We start from the raw sequence: 20,431 nt of genomic DNA on the forward strand, positions 1-20,431 counted from the left end.
ACCAGTCGTGGCTTTGCTGTCACTGCTAGGAGCATCACAGGATGCCATGGGAGCTCCTACCATAGCCGTTAGCACCCTGTAGAGGAAGTTGCCTGTTTTATTAGTGTCCGCTATGGTGGGCCATAGCTCCATCAGGGTTGAGACCCTGACTTTCTTGCCCAAAACATACCCTCGGCACCTTGCATGGTGATGGGGCCATGGTAGAAGCTTCATATTTAATATGTAATCCTCCAAAAATAATTTGGCCTGGGACATTTCAAACATCCAGAAAAGTAGAAAAAATTGTATAACAGCATAATGTACACCATACCCACCAGCTATCTTCTGCAGTTAATATTTAGCCATATTTTCTTCATTTAATCATCTTTCTCTCTTTGACAAATCATTTTGAAGTAAATCATGGAGAAAAGGAATGAATTCTTAAGTCTCACCAACATGTTCACAGACCATATAAAATAAGCTATTGAAGAAAAGGATAAAGAACCATGAATAAAAACCTCTACTTAAATCTCTACTTAACTGTATTCCAGTGAAATTCAGAAATGAGAACATTAAGCTGTGCACCAGATACTTTTATGAAGGTACTTTCACTCCATCATTTAATTCTCATGAGTCTTACAAGGTCACCTCATTAATAAACAGAAGGAAATCTGTCAAGAACCTGTAGCTCCAGGAGGTAAGGAGAAAGAAAATAAACATTTGCTGAGTGCCCATAATGTATCCAACACTTAACGTTACTGCCAATTATTCTCACAACAAACTCAAGATGTAAAAACTCAGTGAGGTCAAGTTATTTGCCCAGAATCTAAGGGAGGTAAATGGCTGATGCAGGAATTTGTTCCAAGTTTCCCTCTCTTTCTACCACTATTCATTACTTTTAAAATTAAAAATATTTACTTTAAAATTATTTCTTGCTGTGGTCCAAGAGGGGTAAAACACATATTGCTTCTACAGGCACAAGGAATGCTTAGGCTAACACTTTTTAGTTCTTTTTACTTCGGTGGTATAGATGAGGCAGAAAAAATTACAGCAGTGAATATGGAACAAGAGCATGTGAGAGTCAGAAGCCAGGGTTCTGGTGCCGTGGCTTTGTCACCAAATGTCTGACACTAGGCTAGTCACCCAACTCTCTTCACACAAGAACATGCATCTGTCAGATGAGTGAGTTGGATTAGATTATTACTGAGGTTCCTTCCAGCTGTTAGAAAACAAAACACCCATGAAACCCTGTACTTCTTAGTGCTTTGCTTCAGTCATCAGCTGGTGAGGGCCAGGATGTAGGTCTTGCTGGTCCCAGCCTTAGGCCCTGTGCATTCTCAGTGAATACGCCCACTGGGGGAACCAGCTGTAAATGTAGGCCAATTTTAATTGGAATGTTGGTCAGTACAACTAGAGTAACCTTCAAACTTCCAGAAGAAGATCTCCCACAGATTCTGACCCAATAACTGATGATGAAGACAGTGCCAAAACAGGAGCCAGGGCAAAGGTCCTCTTCAAAGAAAACCGTGGTTTCATCCCTACCTCCATGTATCCTCTGCTAGATAAGCCATCCCACAGATCACACTTACAATTTTTTTTTAAAGGCTGTCTACTCCACTAGAGAGTAAGCTTTAAGAGCTCTGTCTGTTCCCCTTTATATCCCGAGCTTGTAGCACAGGACTTGGCATGTAGTTGGCAATCAAGACATGCTTATGGAATGAAGGGCAAATCTCACCACCTCCAAGCATCCCAATCCAATTTACCTTCAAAGTTTGGCTCAGATGCCATCTCTACCTCCCCTCACCCCTCCCAAATGCCTTCATATTTTAACTGTATTTCTCCTATGGTGTGTCTCCTCTTGTGTATTTTATTACAGTTATTTACGTAGGTATCTTAGCTCCCCAGTAAGGTCAAACTCAGACAGAAGCTATCTTCTGATCACCATTAAAATCCTACAATACACAGTTCATAATAGGCACTCAATAAATGTTTGTGGAAGGAGCACATAGTTTATATATTGATACATATATGTTTACATATACACACACACACACAAAGTAATTGGCACAGTTCTTTACATATAGAAGACATTCAATAAATATTATTGAATAAATTAAGTGCTACTTCTCACAAAGTTGTGGTGAGCCTAATACCCACAAACTGCAAACACTTGTAAAGTACTCCAAACCTTTTAAGAAAAGATGTGGGGGGCTTCCCTGGTGATACAGTGGTTGGGAATCCACCTGCCAATGCCAGGGGACACAGGATCGAGCTCTGGTCCGGAAAGATCCCACATGCCGCGGAGCAACTAAGCCCGTGTGCCACAACTACTGAAGCCCGCGCTCCTAGAGCCCGTGCTCTGCAACAAGAGAAGCCACTGCAATGAGAAGCCCGCACACTGCAACGAAGAGTAGCCCCCGCTCACCGCAACTAGAGAAAGCCTGCGCACAGCAACAAAGACCCAACACAGCCAAAAATAAAATAAATAAAAAATAAATAAATTAAAAAAAAAAGATGTGGTAAACTAGATTAAAAGTCATACAAATGGTCATATCCTTGGATAATAATCTTACTTCTGGGATTTTGTCCTAAGGAAATAAACAAAACCAAAGAAAAACAAACAACTAAACTAAACCAACTAAAACAATAACAAAGTCTACAAAAAATTTAGTATAGCATTTTTTAGTGAAAAATTAGAAGATATTTTATGGCACATTGATACAACATAATACTATTCTAATGATTGTTCTGATGACTCATGAAAGATGCTTGTGATTAATGTCAAATAAAACACAAAATTCACATGTGCTATGTTATACACTACAGAAAAACAGGAGTACTTAAGGGAATAGCAAATATGAAAAAAAAAAGAAAGAAAAATAGTTATTTTGGGATGGTATTGTTATGGGCCATTTTTTTTCCTCTAAAGTTTCCTTTAAATTTATTTTTATAATAAAAATTCTGGTAGAATCAACATAAAAGTTTCCTTAATGTGGCTGTATTTCCTATAGACAGTTATTTAGTGAGGACCAAAGCATAAATTACAATGTCTGTTAATAGCTGTCTCTCCAGTATTTGACACTAGGACTCAAGTGATACCTGAGTAGGGATGCTATTCTGTGTCTTGAGGTACAAAGCACAGGCGTGGTGTGCAGGTGCGGGAACAGTTTTGGATGAGAAGCAAGCAGTTAGACCCAGCAAAGGAATCTTGGGAACCACACAACTGATGATAAAATTGCTCTCTCAAGGAAACTATTAATACTAGCTTCCGAGAGGGTTAAATGAGGAGGCTGCAACCCAGAAGGGATATGAAGAGAAGGGAGAAGAATGAAGGACGGCTGTCTTCTTGGTTCTCCACCATCTCCTATTTCCTTACTGTCTATTATCTCAGACAAGGGTGTAAACCCTGCCAGCCAAATGCTGCTGGCTGCCTGTTTTTTGTAAATAAAGTTTTATTGGAAGCCAGCCAAACCCATTCATTTACGTTTATATGTTTTCACGCTACAATGAATTGAATAGCTGTGACAGAGACTGTACGACCGACAAAGCAGAAAACTATTTACTATGTGGCTCTTTACAGAAAAAGAATTTGTCCCGTAGCCCCATATATATAAGGAGGTTTATACACAGATGCCCAATTTAGATATCAGGCCATCTTTTTCTATTACTTTTTCTTCAAACATGCCAGCTTGGAAGATAAACTATACAATCACCTTATTATCCAAACAGAATTTTGAGGGTGAAAGGGGGTGGTAACTAGATGATATTCCAGGACAACAGAAGTTAACTAGGACTGTCCTGGACACCAGATATATAGGCCCCCTTCTAGGGCACACGAGTGGGTTTCAAAGGGCACTCAGTGCCTGTCCAAGGACTGCTTTTTTTTTTTTTAATGAAGTATAGTCGATTTACAATGTTGTGTTAATTTCTGTTGTACATCAAAATGATTCAATTATACATATATATATACACACATTCTTTTTAAAAAATATTCTTTTGCATTATGGTTCATCATAGGATATTGAATATAGTTTCTCATGCTATATAGTAGGGCCTTGTTTATCCATTCTATATATAATAGCTTACATCTGCTAATCCCAACCTCCCACTCCATCCCTCCCCCAACCCCCTCCCCCTTGGCAACCACAAGTCTGTTCTCTACATCCATGAGTCTGTTTCTGTTTCGTAGATAGGTTCATTTGTGTCATATTTTAGATTCCACATATAAGTGATATCATATGGTATTCATCTTTCTCTTTCTGACTTACTTCACTTATATGATAATCTCTAGTTGCATCCATGTTGCTGCAAATGGCATTATTTCATTCTTTTTATGGCTGAGTAGTATTCCATTGTAAATATAATATGTACTACATCTTCTTTATCCATTCATCTGATGATGGACATTTAGGTTGTCTCCATGTCCTGGCTATTGTGAACAGTGCTGCTATGAACCTAGGGGGTCATGTATCTTTTTGAATTATAGTTTTGTCTGGATATATGCCCAGGAGTGGGATTGCTGGATCATATGGTAATTCTGTTTTTAGTTTTCTGAGGAACCTTCATACTGTTTTCCATAGTGCAGCCACTTACATTCCCATCAACAGTGTCGGAGGGTTCTGTTCAGGGACTGCTTTTACGTGCACATGGAAAGCTCAGGCGGCTCCTCTTATTGGTTCTTCCTATTTCAATCGCCCTCAGATGCCTTTCTACTTCCTTCCCTCTGCCCCAGCTCTGTCCTAGGGCCAGTTCTGATTGTTGAAGAGGGCAGCTCTTTGCGCACCACTCAGGGTACATACAGCATCTCTACTTTCATTAGAGCAAAAAGGGCAAAGTTTATTCATCCTATTTAAATAAACCTTAATTATTTCAAATCATTACAAATAAGAATTTTGTACCTGTAAATTTCACTTGTTTTAATATCTAGGCAACTCCTTAAAATTCTACTCTTCTTAAGAATTTTCGGTTTCTCTTCTCAAATAATTCATTTAAAAACGACCATCAATCATAGCATTTATCACAAAGAGACCCCAAGACAAATATGGTATATTACCCATTGATTTGAGCTTTTAAGACTCACCAGTAGTGTTTCGAGAATTATTGAAGAATGAAGTTTCTAATTTTATCCTTCCAGAATGATAAACAAAAGAAAACAACACATACCCCACACACACCTATTTTCCCCCTAGTAAAAATTTCGATGCTGTGGGCAAAAAGTAAAAAAAAGATGTTTAGAGCACCCTTAATGAAATCTAGGACTTTACACTTTGTGAGACTATTCTCTGTGTGAACAATAAATAGCTCATAGCTTTGAAACCTCACTGGATGGCTTTCCGAATATTGCCATCTGGTGGAATTTCAGTTAATTGTTCCTTTGTTCTAGTGAGCTCCTGGAATATTAGATGGCGCACCAGTGGGAAACAACAGAAGGTCAAATGATTGTGTCTCAAACACAAATCCCAAACTGAAAAAAATGAGGCTTTCTGAGCTTTCATCTCCTTTAAGACGCCCACCTCTACTGTAAAGTCAACAGAGCAGTTGCCTGGATTTTTAACAAATAATCCCTTCTTCATAATTAGGAATGTCATGAGGTCATTTGACTATATCTTAAAATTCTCTCACTTCACTTCTCACCAATAAGATCTCCAAAGTTAAACTTTAACTAGCTGGAGCATTTTTAGAGGAATTGCGGATAACAGTTAATTAGCCCTTAGTACACACGGGAAATGGAATGTAGTTTGAAAAACAATGTTTTAATGAAGCATGTTTACTCGAATACTCTAACTGTATAATGGAATTTTGAAAATAAATTTGTTACAAAGGCATTAATAATACACACTCCAATTTAATCTGTAAACAGGGAGTCATGCAACATAATTTATGTTGAAATCTTACCTTGAGCATCCAGGCTCTCTCCCTGGCTGTCGAGATGAAATGTTCCTCTGAGAAACAGGATACTGGGATCATAAAAATGAAAAGAAAAAAAAGAAAAAAAGCATTTACTGTGCTGAAAACATCAGAGCAAAGGGTTATTTAGTTCATTGGGTGTGGCCAGCAATGGAAGAGAAAATTAAAAAGCACACATCCAAATTCAGTTGACTTTATCATATGAGAGAGTAACTCAGCCAAGCAATAGGGTTGTCAGCTACATTATTATATCAATTCTTGGGTTGATTAATCATAGTTTGAGAGTATTTAGATAATGTCAGTCCTATGAAGATAATTTTTTTACCCTCCCCCCCATAGCCTCATGTGATGAGAATCATGTGTTAGCAGATAACCTAAGGAACCAATGCCCCCAGTGAGGTATCAAATGCCAACGTCAATTAAAGTATTGACTTCCCCAAACTTGGGTTCATCTGCGGACTTTATATCTAGTATCAACACAGGCTTATTCTTCTAGTTAAAAGCTGTGTTTAGGGATTTCCCTGGTGGCACAGTGGTTAAGACTCCGTGCTCCCAATGTGGGGGGCCCGGGTTCGATGCCTGGTCAGGGAACTTGATCCCACATGCATGCTGCAACTAAGGATCCCACATACCGCAACTAAGGAGCCTGCATGTCGCAACTAAGACCCGGCGAAACCAAATAAATAAACAAATATTTTTAAAAAGATGTGCTTAATTTTAACAGGACAAGCATTGCCAGGATCAAACTTCCAAATATATACACCATCAAGGAAATATTTACTTTCTTTATATGAATTTGCTATTTATCTTCAAAACATGCTCTGCCTAAACGGTAAGGCAATAAACTGATGAAGGACAGATCCAATTACAGAGGTTGAGACATGTGTGCGAGCTGTGGGTTTTGAGGGGCCCAGGTTGGGGGTGGGGTGGATGGTAACTGGGGAGGCTGCTTGTGCCTCAAGCAGTTGCTCCTAAAAAGGACCCGAGATGCAGATGTGTGTGAGCCTTAGTGGTCTTCCCACCACACCCAAGAAACAGACTAGAAATGACCCCTCTCCACCTGCCACCTAAGCCCTCACCCTGCACATTGCTCTTCTGTGTTTTCTGTATATGGCCATTTCAGAAATGCCTTTGGTGCTTGTTTAGTTTAACATCAATTGTATAAAAATAAAGTATTTGTGGCAGATCCAACACAATGTGATTAATCCCAGACATAGTTCTGGAGATGCCACTGGGAGAAAGATTTTAAGAAAGGGAAGAGGGAGGCATTTTATATATATATATATATATATATATATTTTTTTTTTTTTTTTAATAAGGGAAAGAGGAGATGGTGAAAGAAAAAAATGTAAATAACAAAATGTAAGTGCTGAGAGAATAAACAAAGGTGATAGCTGAATTTTCAATGTTATACCATTCAATAAGGGAGTTCAAAAGTAATTCATAGAATTTGGCTTGTATAAAAATCAGAAAATTTTGGGCTTCCCTGGTGGCGCAGTGGTTGAGAATCTGCCTGCCAGTGCAGGGGACACGGGTTCGAGCCCTGGTCTGGGAAGATCCCACATGCCGCGGAGCAACTAGGCCCGTGAGCCACAACTACTGAGCCTGCGCGTCTGGAGCCTGTGCTCCGCAACAAGAGAGGCCGCGACAGTGAGAGGCCCGCGCACCGCGATGAAGAGTGGCCCCCACTTGCCGCAACTAGAGAAAGCCCTCGCACAGAAACGAAGACCCAACACAGCCAAAAATAAATAAATAAAGTGTAAAATTAAAAAAAAAAAAAAATCAGAAAATTTAACATGAATGGTTTCAAGAACTGACCTCAGATAAGCTGACAATTTTTTCCCTTCAGATAGAACAGGTAGAATTTCTTCACATATTTTACAGAATTTAATTTTATGAGTGTTTCACATTTTCCCCATAATTTAATGAGAGTTGATAAAACTAAAAAAATCAGGTTTAAAAACATCTGTTCCCAACCATGTCAGTTTCTTTTCCTAAGTCCTCCCATCTTTGAGATATTTTAACTGAATCAGAATAAAATTTTCATTTGCCCTCTTTATTTAACTAGTACCAGTAGCTACGTTACTAGGCGAAGTGTTGGCTACCAAGCTAGGAAGCAGCAAGAGTAGAAGGTTCCTAGTTTATCTGTAAACCAGATAATTAGCCCTTAGAAAATTCAGGATCAGCTGTATACAACTGGTCTTTTCTGTTCTGACAACAAGAGCCCGTTGCTAACATTCTCAACAGCTGCGATGGATCAGTTTGGAGAAGAATGAGACCATTTATTGAATACCCCTGCACAAGTCATTTGACATATTTTATCTAATTTAATACTCAAAACCATCTTATTACAAATGAAAAAACTGAGGCTCAGAGCAGTGGAGCAGTTTCCCAATATCATGCAGCTCGACTAACAAGTTCTAATTGAGTCTGACAGACTCTGCTGTTTTGTCCACACAACACCACGTTAAAAGCCAGGCCTCTGACATTGATTCGAAACACCTGGAGAGCTCTTGGTCTACTCCTGGGATGTGGTAGGTGCTCAATAATGCACGGCCTTGTGAGGGTGGAGGTCTAGGGTCCCCACTGGTGGGGATGGCAGGGAAGGCAAACAGTTTTTTCTGTGCTGCCTGGCATAAGCAGAGCAGTTATTGTCTCTAAGTTTCACACTTTTTAAAACGATGAACTCAAAATAGATCACTATGTAAATGTAAAATGCAGAACTATGAAACTTTTAGAAAAAATTAAAACAGGAGAAAAGCTTTGGGATCTAGGGCCTGACAAAAAGTTTTAAGTTTTTAAGTTTTTGACAACAAAAAACACAATCCATACAAGGGAAAAATTGATAAATTGGACTTCATCAAAATTAAGAACTGTTGTCTATCAGGTGTAAATATAAGGTATAACTAGGAGAAAATATTTGCAGACCACATATCTGACAAAGGACAAGTATCTAGAATAAGTTAAGAACCCTCAAAACTCAGCTAAAAAACCAAACAATTAGGAAATGGGCAAAAGACACTGACAGACATTTCACTGAGGAGGATATACAGATAGCAGATGAAATGACATTCAATGTCATGAGCCATTAGGTAAGTGAAAAAAATAAAACCATAATGAGATATCACTAGACATTTATCAGAAGGGCCAAAATAAGGACTAGGAACAATCTAAAATTCTGGTGAGGATGAGAAGAAACTAGACGATTCATATATTGCTTGTGAGAATATAAAATGGTGCAGCTACCCTAGAAAACATTTGACTGTTGTAAAAAACAAAACAAAACAAAACCAAAAACGAAACATGCAACTACCATACAACCCACCAATGGTACTCTTGGTATTTTCCCAGAAAAGTTAAAACTTCTCTTTATTAGCAGATTTATTCATAATAGCCAAAATTGAGACAACACTGACGTCCTTTCACAGGTTAATGGTTAAACAAACCAGTACATCCATACAATGGAATGCTACTAATCAATAAAAAAAAGAACTATTGATACCTGCAAAATCCTGGATCAATCTCCAGAGAATTACGCTGAGTGAAAAAAGCCAATCCATAGGTTAGATACTGTATGATTCCATTTAGCTAACATTCTTGAAATTAGAAAACTACAGAAAGGGAGCAGAGACTAGTGGTTGCCAGGGGTTGAGGAGGGAGTGAGGGCTGGAGGGAAGAGGGTGTGATTATAAAAGGGCAACACTAGGTACCTTTGTGGTGACAGAAACATTCTGTACCTTGAACATGTATCAGTGTCAATTACCTGGTTGTGACCCTGTACATAGAGCTTCCAGATGTTACCATTGAGGGGGAAACTGAGCAGAGGGTACAGAGGTCTCTCTGTATTGTTTCTTACAACTACATGTTAACGTACAATTGTCTCAAATTAAAAAGTTTAACTTAAAAAAAAATCAGGAGATTGGACAGCAACTAGAATTGAGCAAGATACCTCCTTTCTTTTTCTTTTTTTTTTTTTTTAACCTTTTCAGAGAAGAACAAAAGCCCCAAGGCAGTGGGCCAGTTGGGTCAGGAATTTGTTCCATGTTGCGCAGATCCGAGAAAAATAATCTCTCACCCACAACTTTAGCATTCAGAACCCACTGCCAAGCATTCGCTGTCCAGTCTTGCCTGTCTTGGAATTTTCTCTGCTGTTATCCCCTCTTGCTCCTACATTTACCTTCCCAACCTTAAAATTCAAAATACTGACCCAAATACACACACCCAAAACCAGAAATGACTTCTAAATGGCAGTGTGATACACTCTGCGTTTTGGAAACCACCTCTTATACTTTCGAGTTCATGCTTTCCATAAATTTCCAAAATTCCCACATCTTATTGGCACAGGAATAGAAATTCATCCTTTGTGGTTCGTTGATGACAAGGCAGGTGTTCTCTATTCTAACTTGGGCCACACACTAAATAAGGCTCTAACTGTAATCACCCCACAAAGAGGAGCTGGCGGACTTTCCCTTCACCTTAGGAGAGACCCCATTGACTTTTCCCATTTTGAGCACTAGGCAGCCCCTCAGAAATGAACAGCCATAAGCCAGCTGCCTTCCCCTGGCCTGTCTGTTGGATTTGTTTTCCTTGAAAAGACCAAATAGCTTTGCTAGGATAAGAGTTATGACATGGTCGGACTCTTTTAACAAAGCACATTTTGTTTTCCCTCAACCTCTGGAAATTTCAAATCCTCTTTCTCTGAACAAACTCAGAATTCTGGCATCCCATGTGTGGGGCACAGCAGAACTTCTGTCCTAGCTCCAAAATCGCCCCCAAAGGCTGCTTCCTTGTCTGGCCATAAAACCGCAGGCACATAACGGATACATCAGAATGAAAAAAGAGTTGTAAAAATATTGCCAATCATGCCATACCATTGAAAGGAAGAGTTCTTTTTTCAATGCTACGTATCTAGCCAATAAGGCGTCTGCTCAATGCAAGGTTAAAGCATTCTCCTTGCAAAGAGCCAGGAATTACAGCCTCCTGCCAGCTGCTCCTAGCTTTTCAGAGAAGAGAACGCTGCTGGGATCTGAACCTAGGTTTTCCTCCCAGGAGTTGACTCAGCTATCTTTGGATCTTCAGAATGAGCTGTATCTTGAAGTCCAATCTCCCCGTAGCAGCTTGGAGATACTGAAACACTCCAGTTGTAGATCACAGTCTGTAGTGTGGGAGGTCCACAGCTTTCTAGGAATAAAGCAGCTTGTAAGCAGAAGGTCACAGAGGATGACTCCTTAGACAGATCCTACTTGATGTCAGCCTTCCAGAGTGCCCTCCACCAACCACTGCCTCAATTAGGGGTCTCCAGTTGGGCTCAGGGCCTTCCCAGAGGCACTGGAGGGAGGCCAAGAGCCTGCCCAGTTCAACTCCCTCAGGGGACCAGAGGCATGACTGCCGGGAAGCAAAGAGCTGAGCACACACCAGGGAAACCAAACCCAAATGAGGTTATCTGGCAAGAAAATGTCAAACTGCACCGAATCTTGGGTATTGGATATGGTACAACGCATTCCTTGACTTAAGAAAGGCAGACTACAAATGACCCATATTGTATATAAAAGGGCTTTTGAAAAATTGTAGCTGGCTGATAAAGGGATTTTGGTGGGATATATTAAGAATGGTAACGATGTTATAAACTTCTTATGGTCGTGTGATTTGGGCTTCTATAAAAATAAAAGAGAATCCCAAGAGACTATTTTATAATTAAATAAAAATTCAGTTCTTTTCATACAAACTGGGCCTAACCCTCTCTTCTAGAATACTCCTTGATCCATCTGCTACTACCTATAGAAGTAGACAGATTGACCTTTCTATTCTAGAATAGTCATAGTGTTAATGTATAAAAGAAATTTTTAAAAATGACATGAGACAAACTACATATGAGAAATACCACATTCACTGTACTTCTGTGAAATATTTTTGATAACTATTTTTCACTTATCCTTTTATCCATTTTAAATAGGTATCCTTGAAAATAGAGTAGTTGGAATAGAAGAACAGCTCCTTTGCTCATAAGTATGATTGATAATGAAATGTAGCAGAATGTTCATGAAGCAGGAAAGCAGCACAGAGAATGGTATCAGATTCACTTAGAGTCCAGGGTTCGAGTTTATTGCTCAGATCATACTGAAAACTGGAACCCTGCTTCACACGTGTCCTGTCTGTAGTTTGTTATTCCTTTGACCATCCAAAGAAGGAACGCAGTAACATGTTAAATGTGTAAAAAGGGTAATATGAAATCTAAATAAGACTTTGGCAGTGGCAAGAGGGTTGCTAAGATCTCCCTCAAAAGATGGATAATCATTGTCTAACTTGTGCGGAAATCTTTTCAAACTCTAACATTTTCAGCAGAGTCTGTTAGAAGTCTTGGTAAGTGGACAGAACTTGTTAAAATGTGCAGGAATGTTTGCATAGCCTTTGCCCATGAGTTTTCTGTTTGAGCCATGTGGTCCCTAGAATGCTGATCTGGCAACAAATAACACTGCTCGTGGGATCCCAGCTGTGGGGTTTGGTTTACAGAGGAGTCCACTTACGAACAGTTTGGGGGCTGTCTTAGTAACTAGATTCCTTGATGGAGAAATTCATGCTGAATTCCACTCACCTGGGAAATAACCTAGTGAAGTTCTAGAGCAGAAGCTAATTTTCTTCATAATTGTTTTTTCCCTAACCAATCTATTATGGGCAATAAATCCAGGTAAAATATCCAACTTGAAAATATAGTTGGACTATTTGCAGATGATGATACTATACACAGAGAATCCTAAAGATGCTACCAGAAAACTACTAGAGCTAATCAATGAATTTGGTAAAGTAGCAGGATACAAAATTAATGCACAGAAATCTCTTGCATTCCTATACACTAATGATGAAAAATCTGAAAGAGAAATTAAGGAAACACTTCCATTTACCATTGCAACAAAAAGAATAAAATACCTAGGAATAAACCTACCTAAGGAGACAAAAGACCTGTATGCAGAAAACTATAAGACACTGATGAAAGAAATTAAAGACGATACAGACGGAGAGATATACCATGTTCTTGGATTGGAAGAACCAACATTGTGAAAATGACCATATTGCCCAAAGCAATCTACAGATTCAATGCAATCCCTATCAAACTACCACTGGCATTTTTCACAGAACTAGAACAAGAAATTTCACAATTTGTATGGAAACACAAAAGACCCCGAATAGCCAAAGCAATCTTGAGAAAGAAAAATGGAGCTGGAGGAATCAGGCTCCCTGACTTCAGACTATACTACAAAGCTACAGCAATCAAGACAGTGTGGTACTGGCACAAAAACAGAAATATAGATCAATGGAACAGGATAGAAAGCCCAGAGATAAATCCATGCACATATGGTCACCTTATCTTTGATAAAGGAGGCAAGAATATACAATGGAGAAAAGACAGTCTCTTCAGTAAGTGGTGTTGGGAAAACTGGACAGCTACATGTAAAAGAATGAAATTAGAATACTCTCTAACACTGTATACAGAAAAGAAACTCAAAATGGGTTAAAGACCTAAATGTAAGGCCAGACACTATAAAACTCTTAGAGGAAAACATAGGCAGAACACTCTATGACATAAATTACAGCAAGATCCTTTTTGACCCACCTCCTAGGGAAATGGAAATAAAAACAAAAATAAACAAATAGGACCTAATGAAACTTAAAAGCTTTTGCACAGCAAAGGAAACCATAAACAAGATGAAAAGACAACCCTCAGAATGGGAGAAAATATTTGCAAACGAAGCAACTGACAAAGGATTAATCTCCAAAATATATAAACAGCTCAAGCAGCTCAATATTAAAAAAAAAACAAACAACCCAATCCAAAAATGGGCAGAAGACCTAAATAGACATTTCTCCAAAGAAGATATACAGATTGCCAACAAACACATAAAAAGATGCTCAATATCACTAATCATTAGAGAAATGCAAATCAAAAGTACAATGAGGTACCACCTCACACTGGTCAGGATGGCCATCATCAAAAAATCTACAAACAATAAATGCTGGAGAGGGTGTGGAGAAAAAGGGAACCCTCTTGCACTGTTGGTGGGAATGTAAACTGATACAGCCACTATGGAGAACAGTATGGAGGTTCCTCAAAAAACTAAAAATAGAACTACCATATGACCCAGCAATCCCACTACTGGGCATATACCCTGAGAAAACCATAATTCAAAAAGAGTCATGCACCACAATGTTCATTGCAGCTCTATTTACAATAGCCAGGACATGGAAGCAACCTAAGTGTCCATCGACAGATGAATGGATAAAGAAGATGTGGCACATATATACAATGGAATACTACTCAGCCATAAAAAGAAATGAAATTGGGTTATTTGTAGTGAGGTGGATGGACCTAGAGTCTGTCATACAGAGTGAAGTAAGTCAGAAAGAGAAAAACAAATACCATATGCTAACACATATATATGGAATATTAAAAAAAAAAAAGGTTATGAAGAACCTAGGGGCAGGACAGGAATAAAGATGCAGATGTAGAGAATGGACTTGAGGACACAGGGGGGCGTGGGTGGAGGGTAAGCTGGGATGAAGTGAGAGAGTGGCGTGGACATATATACACTACCAAATGTAAAATAGATAGCTAGTGGGAAGCAGCTGCATAGCACAGGGAGATCAGCTCGGTGCTTTGTGACCACCTAGAGGGGTGGGATAGGGAGGGTGGGAGGGAGATGCAAGAGTCAGGGGATATGGGGATATATGTATACATATAGCTGATTCACTTTGTTATACAGCAGAAACTAACACAACATTGTTAAGCAATTATACTCCAATAAAGATGTTAAAAAGAATAAAGGGGAATAATAATAAAAATATATATATATAGTCGGTTCCAGGAAAATACAATATGGTTCCAGGACCGTCCATGGATACCAAAATCCACAGATGCTCAAGTCCCTTATACAAAATGGTGCAGTTGGCCTTCCGTATCTGCAGGTTCTGCATCCACGGATTCAATCAACCGTGTATTGAATTTGATCCAGAGGGCTGACTGTTCCTTAAAGCCTTTTCTTTTCTTTTCATAGTTATACATGTCTATACTTCTTAATTTTGCAAGATTCTTTCACATATACCAGGGGTCTCCAACCCCCAGGCCGCAGACTGCTACCGGTCTGCGGCCTGCTAGGAACCTGGCGGTACAGCAGGAGGTGAGCGGTGGATAAGCAAGTGAAGCTTCATCTGCCGCTCCCCATCGCTCACATTACCGCCTGAACCAAGCACCCCCGCCCCATGGAAAAATTGTCTTCCACGAAACCGGTCCCTGGTGGCCAAAAGGTTGGGGACCACTGACATATACCATCTCACCTAGATCTTGAAATCATAATTCGTCTGCTGCTAGAGGTTCACTCTGCTTGCTTTTTGGCTAGCTGCTTTTCTCTCCTTTGTATCTTTCCTTAGGAACTCTCATCTGGTACTAAGTTGCAGAGCCAAACTTCTAATTCAGAGTTTTTTCATTATTGTCTCCCTCCCTCACCACCTGCCCACAGGGAGGTTTTAAAGACTTTTTCTGTGCCATACTACCCCCTACCTTAAAGAAATTAAATACAAAGGAATAGGATTTTTTTAGGGTTGCATTTTGGAGGGCCACAGTCCATTCTAATACCCAATTGTCATCCCGTTGACATTGCATGCTCTGATTCAATTGAGCAAACATCCATTATGGAGCATCTCCTAAGTGCCAGGGCTGTGCTGAGAGGTAGGGATACTTTGTCAGTTACAAAACTTTTTTTTGCATAAGCCGAGAAAAAAAAAGAGGACCACTGATCCCATTCTTCAGGTGAAGAAACTGAGGCTCAGCAAGCTTGTGTGTTGTAGGAGATCACAGAGCTAGTAAAGGACAGAGCTGGGATCCAAACTCTGGTCTTCTGGTTCCAAATCGTATGCTTTCCTATAAATCCATTCTGACCCATTCTACCTTTTCCTTCTCTTACATGAGGTTTCCTTTGCATATTGTTTTAAAATTCAATTTCATATATTTGAAGCAACAGGGCACCAAGTATTGACCATCGTAAAGTTTTTTTTTTTCCACATGAAGTTCCTATTCATTCATTTGTTCAACATTTATTGAGCACATAACAACAGCTACTACTTACACACAGCAAGTATGCATCAGGTGCTGTGCTACGTATGTCACGTGCATCAGCTCATTTACTCCCAATAACCCTATGAGGGGTGCTATTTTTATTCCTATCTTATAGGTACATGAACTGAGGTTTGTGGCAGGGCTGCGATTCAAACACAGATTTGTGGATTTCAGAGCTGGAGCTCTTGAGTGCCACCTATACACCTATTTTATCCCAGGCATTATGCAAGGTGCTGAGGCTGTAATACACAGTGCAGCCCCCAAGGCACTTACAGACACAATAATTATATCATGGGGCTGTGAATGCAATGATATTGACAGGGAGAATGGAACAAAGGGGAAAAATGTATGACTGCTGTCCTCTTGGATATTATGTAGAGTTTGAGTTTTTCAAGAGTCTCCTGGAAATCCTGTTAAAGTTCAGATTATGTTTTGATAGATCTTGGGTAAGGTCTGAGAGGCTACCTTTCTAAAAACTTCTAGGTGATGTTGATACTGCTTATCTGGGGACCACACTTTAAGTTGCAAGGCAGGTGGTCTCTCCACTTCTGAGCTCTTTTCACAATCTGCTGGGTGGTAATCTAACCTGTGCTTAGTCAGATGGGCCACTCAGTCTATTTTAACTGGGATCATCTGAACAACTTACAGCTCAGACCTTGTTATCCAGGACAGATCAAAGCAAAATTAAGGAGGTAAATTCCATCCTTGGGGTACCCCATCATTTTCCTCTTGCTTCTCCTCTCTCTTCACATCCTTAATCTCCCAGTGGTCATGTACACATCCAGAGTTTTAGGTGCTTAGAGAAAGCTCTCTCCTTTCCAAGATGATACATACTTAATTGAATAACGAATCTGTGTAAATGGGTTAGAGTGTGATAATAACAAACATTTGTTATTTCTTCTCTGCTGATCTGAACGGCTGGTTCTGAATCTTGTTACATGAGCATTCTCAATGAAGCCACTGTTATTTTTCTCTTGTGTAGACCATTGATTCAGATGAAGCCACCACACATACATCCAGTGTGCTGGAGAGTCAGGATGATGCTCGGATGACCTGCCAAACACTGGCAAAAGTATACAAGGAGCTAAAAACTTCACTTTGCAAATACTAAAGATCTCCACAACACTACAGTGTACTTGGACCATCATTCTGCCTCAAAGTATCAGGTTCAAATTGATTTTTTTTTAAAAATGTCTTTATTGGAGTATAACTGCTTTACAATGTTGTGTTACAAAGTGACTTTTGAGATTGCCAGCACTCTCTAACAACACTCCTGGACAAATCAGGGCCTTGCTAGCTGCACTTGCATTTTCAAACTGAGGGAAAAGAAGTGACCATCAAGGCCTGGGTATCGGGAGACTTCATTTGTGGTCGACTGTGTACTAAAAATGGATTTGTCAACCAATTTTTTTGAAACCCCATGCATCTTTCCATGGGAAATACAAAGAGGTTAGAGGTTAAGATGTTGTTATAATTCAGTATCTTTATGGGTTAAAGGGACCACTGGGGGCTACTCAGAGAATCCGACTATCGTTTGTACACTTGCCCGGTAGAAGGAATGTTGGACCTGGGATAACATTCCCTGAGGTTGAGGTTTTCCCAGTTGTGTGGCATCGGGCATGCCATTTAAACTCTGGGCCCTAATTTTTATGGTTTTCCGTAAAGTGCAGCTACTGAGGGTGTTGCTACTATGCGTAAAAATTCTTTAGCAACTGTAAATGGAAAATACTTATGTTTATCATTATTACTGTTAAATAACTGAATTTGAACACATATCCCTCATCAACTGGGTCTGAGTATTAACTAGATTGTCAGGAAATATCAAAATAAAATCGACTCTAGGGAAACCCAATAGCTTAAACAGAATGGGAGAGAAAGCCTGAATGAAAGGGATCTTGTTGACGTGGCCTCGATGAACGGGACCCGAAGGAATCCTTTCAGCAGGACCCTTACTGACCTTCTGAAACCTATTTTGCTGCCTTTTTTTGGAGGGGGCTGTAGTCTGTGCCCTCAGCAAACCCCGCATTTTGACTCTCACCTCTCTAAGGTTGGCAGCCAAGGAAAAAACAGCTAAAAACAAAACTTTATCTTTTGACCCCAAGTGGAACTTTTCTTGTAGAACCCTAGCTCATAAGACTGTTGGAGGGGTTGCAGGCTTTGTAGATATCACTTCATTTCATGCAGTGTTTAATAGTCTCATTTCTTTCAAGTCTTTTGGATCCTGAGAGGCTTATTTTTCTGCCTTCTTGTTGCTCCCCACCCCACAAAGTGCTTCCTCTCTGCTGCTCGAGGGGACTGCCAAGGCTGAGCCTTAAGGTAGGAAAAGTCTCCATGCCTCAGTTTTTCATCTAGAAAAATAATGGGATTTAAATGAGATGACTGCCAAGGCTATGTGTGGCTCTAAAAATAGAGTTGACCCTTGAACAAGGTGGGGATTAATCCGAGTATAACTTATAGTCGGCCCTCTGTATCCAAGGTTCCTCTACATCCAGGGAGTCAACCAGCCAGGGACCATGCAGTACCGTAGTATTTACTGTTGCAAAATCTCCAAGTATAAGTGGACCCATGCAGTTCAAACCCACATTGTTCAAGGGTCAACTGTACTTGGCATAATGAAGGGTCAATCCAACTTGGCATAATGAAAAGCATACAGAGAGTTAGGTACCGATTTTGTGAGACCATCTCTGCCAGAACACACTGATGATGCCAGACCTCCAAGATGGGTGGAACACACCTGCTGTGTTTATTCCCACCAGGAGTGGGAAGGCATCCAATGGTCGTGTCTCCAGAGCCCGGCATGCAGTGACACTATGGCCCAGTCAGGGGAAGGCTTTGTTCATCATAAACCCCTCCTCAAGCACCATCTGGCATTAATGATGGTACCAGGGCTGTAAGACAACAGTGGCAATGATTTTTACCTCTGGCCACAAATGTTGACGTTTGGCCTTCCTACATTTTCTAGCACACAACTGCAGTCTTATAAAAGGGAACGTCCTTTGTACCATGGGGTGCAGGCTTTTTTGTCTTTGCCTGTGTCTGGGGGCAGCACAATACAACTCAATGCCAGACTGAGTCTGTGGCTCTGCTTTACCCACATCCTCCCTTCCCTCTAACAGCATGTGATTCTATGACATCTCTGTATCTCAGCCCAAGCTGATTGGTGGAGAGACGACCCAATGCCAATTACCACATGCACAGGGAAAAGTGAGCGCAGGAGGGTTTCTGAGTGGATGCTTTATAAAATGCGTCTGCTCTGCTAGAAATCCCATTGCTTTCCTATTTTGACGAGCTGCAATGGCATTCTCTGTATGTTAAGTGGAAGTTTGAATCTTACCACTGCATCTGCCTGTTACGATTTAACTCGATCATTCGATGTGCTAGTGGACTATCAAAACTATTTCCCTCATGTTTTGAACAATGTGTAGATTCTCCAGAGGAAAAAGAAAATACAGTCCTCAGTGCATTTTCTATGGTATTGCATTCTAAGAAAGCTGGATTAACAACAACCTTTCAGAGCGCTGGGATATCTTGTGGGGAAAGGATAAGTTAAAGACAAGAGCCCCTCTTTACTGATGAGTTGGGGCCACAGGTGAGTTGAGCTGTTTTGGATTGCCCTTTGAGCAGAACTGGGGCGAGAACCAGGTCCTTTGACAATCAGTTTAAACTGACTTATTGTTAATAATAAAAATAAGGACGAAGTTATGCCTAACTTGCAAAGATTTAAGAGAAGATCCTTGTTTGAATAGGAGGTTAATTAGAGATAACCATTTTTTTGGTCTTAACTCAGGTTTACTTTTCTTTTGAATATTTTGGTAGCTGTTGCTGCTGCTTTTTTGTTTATCATCTTTCTGGTTCTTCATATCTGGAATAATTTTAACTTACTCTTTTAATGTTTTAATCCCTAGAGCCTCTACTCATGATCATTAGTAACAAACATTTGTATCGTTTTTCGGATAGAGGAATCAAGGTGTAAAGCTCTCTCAACCAAATTCATACAAAATTATTAACATAATCAAGGTCCAAGGTTAGTCACAAGGTTATTTAACATTTTAAAACAAACCCCCCAACTGTGAAAAACAAACAAAAAATGCACATAGCTTTCAGAATCCAAGAGCAACCCTTAAAACACCACCAAGCCTCACAAGGATATGTTAAAAATCGCTTTCCTCTGGGATGGGCCACAACTCCCATGGGAAAATATGACTCAAATGGACTTAGGCTTGATGTTACAACGTATAGAACACACGATTGTTCTACCCATGCTGCATGTCTCACCTGCGTCAGATTACTCAACAAGGTACACCTGAAGGCATCAAATGACTTACAAACCCCACCCAAGGTCCAAAGTCTGGGCAAATTACCATGAATAGTATCATCACAGACACTCAGGTAAGCAGTTTGGAACAGAAAAACAACCTCATACACTCTTCCACAAGGGAT

At 39.9% G+C, this 20,431-nt stretch overlaps 1 protein-coding gene across 2 annotated transcripts in view; it reads right to left on the bottom strand.

The window, feature by feature from the left end:
• The window catches only part of MAPRE2 (microtubule associated protein RP/EB family member 2), a 161,656-nt gene that overhangs the window by 128,714 nt on the left and 12,511 nt on the right, over nucleotides 1–20,431 (bottom strand). For both annotated transcript variants that reach the window (XM_061169576.1, XM_061169575.1), the window contains exon 2: nucleotides 5,875–5,936. Coding sequence is in view for 1 of the 2 variants with exons in the window: in XM_061169575.1 (XP_061025558.1) it covers nucleotides 5,875–5,936 (62 nt within the window). In the remaining variant the exon portion in view is untranslated. The remainder of the gene's footprint in view (nucleotides 1–5,874; nucleotides 5,937–20,431) is intronic.

This window comes from Eubalaena glacialis, chromosome 15 (genome assembly GCF_028564815.1).
Source record: "Eubalaena glacialis isolate mEubGla1 chromosome 15, mEubGla1.1.hap2.+ XY, whole genome shotgun sequence".
Lineage (NCBI taxonomy): Eukaryota > Metazoa > Chordata > Mammalia > Artiodactyla > Balaenidae > Eubalaena > Eubalaena glacialis.